Source organism: Papaver somniferum, chromosome 11 (genome assembly GCF_003573695.1).
Source record: "Papaver somniferum cultivar HN1 chromosome 11, ASM357369v1, whole genome shotgun sequence".
NCBI lineage: Eukaryota > Viridiplantae > Streptophyta > Magnoliopsida > Ranunculales > Papaveraceae > Papaver > Papaver somniferum.
Window position 1 is genome coordinate 7,501,646 of NC_039368.1, and position 5,016 is coordinate 7,506,661.

Sequence of the window (5,016 nt, forward strand, 5' to 3'; positions counted from 1 at the left end):
GTTATTTATACCCGTTTTTTTGTTCTTAACTTCTACTCCGTCTGTACCTATTATATAGGTGGAGTTTAAAAATTGTACCTATTATATAGGTGGAGTTTAAAAATTTTGTAGTACTATTAGATAAAGGGAGCTCCACTTCCAAAATTGTTTTTTTTCACATACACCCCTATTAATGATGCATGGGTATCATACAATCTAGTTTTACACGTGAAATAGAGATATATAAAATAATATTTGTATTGGAATAAGGTAACGATAAATTTGGAAAGTAGAAGGAAATTTATGAAAACTAAATATTTTCTTATTCTAAGAGAATACTACTTCTCCGCCTATATAATAAGTACGAAGGAAATATTAGAATAAGTTTTTTCATGCACACACTATAACTCTTTTTGTCTATGTTATCGATTTATCTTGATGGGTTGAGATGGTGGAGAAAATTGAGAGACTACATAAGGAAAGTTAAAGACCTGTTTTAATCAAAAGAGCAATTTCTAGTAACCTAGAGAAATTACAGAGTTAGATCAAGATCTTTTTGTTTTAAGAAAGGAAAAAAACAATTGTGATGCAATGTTTATACATGAGGAAGGATCAGGGGAATCATATTTATCGTTTAAAAAGTTTAAGAAATATATTTATCATTTACAATGAACAATACTGTAATTGGTAAGTGGTTGGCCTCTTTCTTGTCAAGTTACTACTATTAATACATGTTGAGAGCACCAACAAACCGGACACTTCCATGCACATCCTTTTTTTCTTTATTAAACAAGTAATGCTGTTGTATCAGAGCACGAGTACAGTTGTATTAGCTTAATATATCGTTCTTTATGCTTAAATTTTGTTAATTAGCTTCATGATATATGCTTCCAGCCAAACTATATGACCAGATTTTAGCTCAGAAAAAGAGAAGTACTGCATGAAATATTTAGCAGCACAAAATAGACTGATAAAATATTAAAATTTATACTGGTGATTTGATATCAGAAAGGCAACAAGCAATACCTTTGAATTTCTATTCGGTTCGTATAAGGGTGACAATGTTGTATACATTTTTTTTTTTTGTCATCGAATGAGGTTATGCTTCAAATAACATATACGACGGAATGCATTTTGTTGTCTGTTATTTCTAAGGAATGGGGGCAAGGTTCTTGTACTGGTACTTTTTCATAGTTGATGACTCGTTTTATTTTTAAAAGAAGCAGATGGAATTACAGAGTTAGACTAAGATCTTTTTTTTTATTTTAATAAAGAGAAAAATATTCTAATAGTAATGCTTGGCCTCCTTGTTTGCGACTATCACGCTGAGCACCAACAGAGCGCATACACACATGACTTAATAATGTTCTTGAATTGGAATATAGATAGTCTTATGACTCTTATCAGCTTGACGAAGGATTCAAAATGATAGCTTGAGCCGCGTGTCCAGTAATTAGTTCCCTTAACTAAATAGTTTGACATTTCTGGCATATTTGGCTCCTCAAAACATAACGAGCCACGAGAATCTTTATAATTTATCAGGATATACGGTTGGAGCAAAGAAAGTCAGAAGTTGAGAAATTTGAACAGTCAGGAAAATCTTTAGTCAGATCTTAGAATAGGTATACATGATTGTCCCAATAAAAACTCTGCAACAATTTGCACAGCAGTAAACGAATTGAGATTCAGTTGCAATAGTAGGAGATAAAAATGTCAAGCTTACTACTCCCAGAAGATATAATCTCTAACATTCTTTCTCGGTTACCGGTGAAATCAATCTTACGATTCAGGTGCGTTTGTAAGTCTTGGTGTCGATTGTTTCGTGACCCTAATTTTATTAAACTACATTTAGATCGTGAAACTGAAAAGGAAAATTTTAGTCTCATGTGGGATTATAAAAACATGATTTGCTCTACAGACTACAATTATGAATATTCATCATCGTCGTTATCATCAGTACTCTATAATGAAACTGTTAATGCAGATTGCACTGTTGATAGAGCTATACAATATAAATTTTATGATGATTACGAGAAGCAAATGCGTAATAGAACATGTGATAGTTATTTTTCAATGGATGGGTTTAAATTTATAAGTTCTTGTAATGGTGTTGTTTGCTTGACTGCTCCCGGTTTAGTTCTCCTTTGGAACCCATGTACAAGAGAAACCCGGAAAATTCCACGTAAAAGGGGGTGCATAGGTTTTGGTTGTGATTCTGAAACTGGTGATTTCAAGATGGTAGAACTTGCAAGCATCAATACGAGAAAAAGAAGAGGCGTATATTCAAATCGTGAAGACTTGGAGAATAATATTCTCCGTGTCTATTCATTTGAATCAAATTCATGGAGAGTCATCCCAAAAATCCCTTACAAACATACTTCTTATGATATTGTTTTCTTCGAAGGAGCTTTTCATTGGTTGGCAAGCCCATCTAATGGATCCGAAGATTCCAAACAAGTTTTAGTTTCTTTTGCTATGCTTGATGAGAGCTTCCAGGAAGTGCTACTACCACAACATCTTTATCGTTATAATATAACTTCAAGTGCGACAACAGTAGCTGTTGTGGGGGGATTTCTTGCTCTAATATATACTGTTTACAATATTCGAACAGAAATATGGGTGATGAAGGACAACGGAGGAAGAAATTCTTGGACTGAACTTTGCATCATGGACCTACAGATAATTTGTGAACATCCTGTTACGCGCTCGACCTTTATACGGTCTTTCAAGAATGGCGAGTTACTATTTCAAAAGTCTTCTAATCAGGATGGAAGACATCTGTTTTTATATGACCCTATTCACGGAAAAGGTAGAGCTATAGATATCCATAGTATGCCACCACAGTTTACCAAATACTATATTTCCATCAGTTCTTATATCAGGACTTTGGCTTCAGTAGGCTCCAATACTCAAAGGAAGATAACACTTAGGGACAGAACAGTTGTTTGTATGGGATAATTTCTTAAATGTTAAATTTATCTTATTTACATTGTATTTGCATTGTTTTAATGGTTTTGGCTTTGAATAAATGGCACTAGTAATGTTTAACTTTTTGTTTTATTTACGTATGTATCATGTTCCTAATAATATACTTCCGCTTAATGTTGTAAAAGGCGCTGGACGAGGCACCAAGCCCATCGCCTTGCCTCGTTTAGCGTTTAAGCTCTTCAGAGGCGCCAAAGGCTCCCAAAATAAAGAAAAACAAGAAAAGAAAAAATTTGGTCATGGCGGCCCCACTTGGCGCATTTTTTTACTAGGCGCTGGTCCTACACCTAGTGCGCCTTAAACGACCTTTTACAACATATATAACTCCCACTGTCGCATAGAAAATTTGTATAAAGTTCAACACACTGTCAATCGTTATTTCACCTTTCACCATTAGATTTTGCTACTAAAAAAGTAGTTGTAGAAAAACAAGGTATACATTATGAACAACGAGCATGTTTAGATTTTTGATTTATATAATAGTATTGCCGAAGGGACATTTTATCTGTGCCCCGGAAAAATGGCCACTAGTATATGCCCCCAAAACTGAAAGAACCAACTAACGTGATTTTGTCTTCATCGGAATTATGAACCAACCAAGCTATTGCTTACAACCGAGTCAGTCATGTATTTTGAGGATTATTCAGCCTTGGCTTTCATTCATCTGTGATATGGTGTACCAAAGCTATTCATAAACTCGGAAGAAAAAAAGAGAAAGAAATGGCTGTCAAAAACAGAGTACTAATTCACAGAATCACAGGTCAAAATGACAGCTAGTCAACTGTTCAGGTGACGAGTCAACAACTAAAAACCTATCTCCGGACAACTGTAACATTTGATTAAAACTTCCGTATCCTGGTAACAAAAACCCCGAGTCTGTTCACGGCACTCTAGAAGGAGTGAAATCGAACTCTCTCATGCAAATAAACATGAAACCCGTTTTTCCGTTTCGATCAATGGTCACATATATTCGGACTTACAAATTAGTTAGGTTACTCTGAGCGCGTATTTCATGTTACTTAATCGCATCGTCTTACTAATGTCCTCAAAATCATTGCTTTTCATGAGAAAATTAAGAAACTATTTATACCCGTTCTTTTGTTTCAAATTTCTTTTAACTTAAGTTGTTTCGTGAGTGCACCTAGTTGTTGTTGTCTATGTTATCTAGTTAAATTGACGGGCTGAGATGGTGGGGAAAATTGAGAAACTGAATAACAGAAGTTCGGTATTATAATACGGGAAAAGATCTTATCTAGTTATTAATAAGGAAGATTTTATATACCAGCAACAAAAGAAACTAAGTCTTCCAAATTCTGGAATGGTGTTATAAGCATTATGTTGGTCTCGGTTTTAGATATAAAATACTAAGTTGTACAAGTTAGAGGCTACACTAATGTAGTACAGGTTACACCTTACAATTAGCATTCACTAGTCACTAACTCTGCTAGTTGTTATAAACCAAGTTTATTTACTAAGATGTCTTTGGTGTCTAAATTTATGGTTTACATATCTTGGACACCAAGTCTTCTATCTATATAAATAGAGGCTTAAACATTGTATTCTACATTCATAATAATAAGAATTTCTCCCCTCTTTTTCTCTTCACTTTGTGTCTTTTCTTCTCTATTTTCTAGTTTTCCAAGACGTTATCACGCCCATTGCTCTACTAGCTAATCACACGCTCTATTCTCTAATCACACGCTCTACAGTTAGGCATGTTGCTCGCCAAGAGAACTGCTCAGATGGATTAAGCTTTCAAAACACGATACAGAGGGATATTTCTTAACCTTTAACCTTCGTTGTTTTATTAACTTTGTATCCGGTGGTTCCGTTTGATTCACACAATAGACCTCTAGCTAACTCTTGTTTTGTCCTCATATGTTGTTTTGTGTTAGGTGGATTGAATCATTAGGCTCTCCTTATCTCAATCGGAGTGCATGAGCAAAGACTCTGTTTTTATGTTGTATTATTAATTGATCAAATATTATATTCCTTTTTCTATTTGATGATGATCAACATTAATGGGTGATGATTTCTTTCCCCCCTTATGCA

At 34.5% G+C, this 5,016-nt stretch overlaps 1 protein-coding gene across 1 annotated transcript; it reads left to right on the plus strand.

The window, feature by feature from the left end:
• The first annotated feature begins 1,561 nt into the window (after window positions 1-1,561).
• LOC113320752 (F-box/kelch-repeat protein At3g06240-like) lies at window positions 1,562-3,008 on the plus strand. The gene has a single exon (XM_026568644.1). The coding sequence runs from the start codon at window positions 1,690-1,692 to the stop codon at window positions 2,935-2,937; it is 1,248 nt and encodes a 415-aa protein (XP_026424429.1). The 5' UTR covers window positions 1,562-1,689; the 3' UTR covers window positions 2,938-3,008.
• Window positions 3,009-5,016: the final 2,008 nt, after the last annotated feature.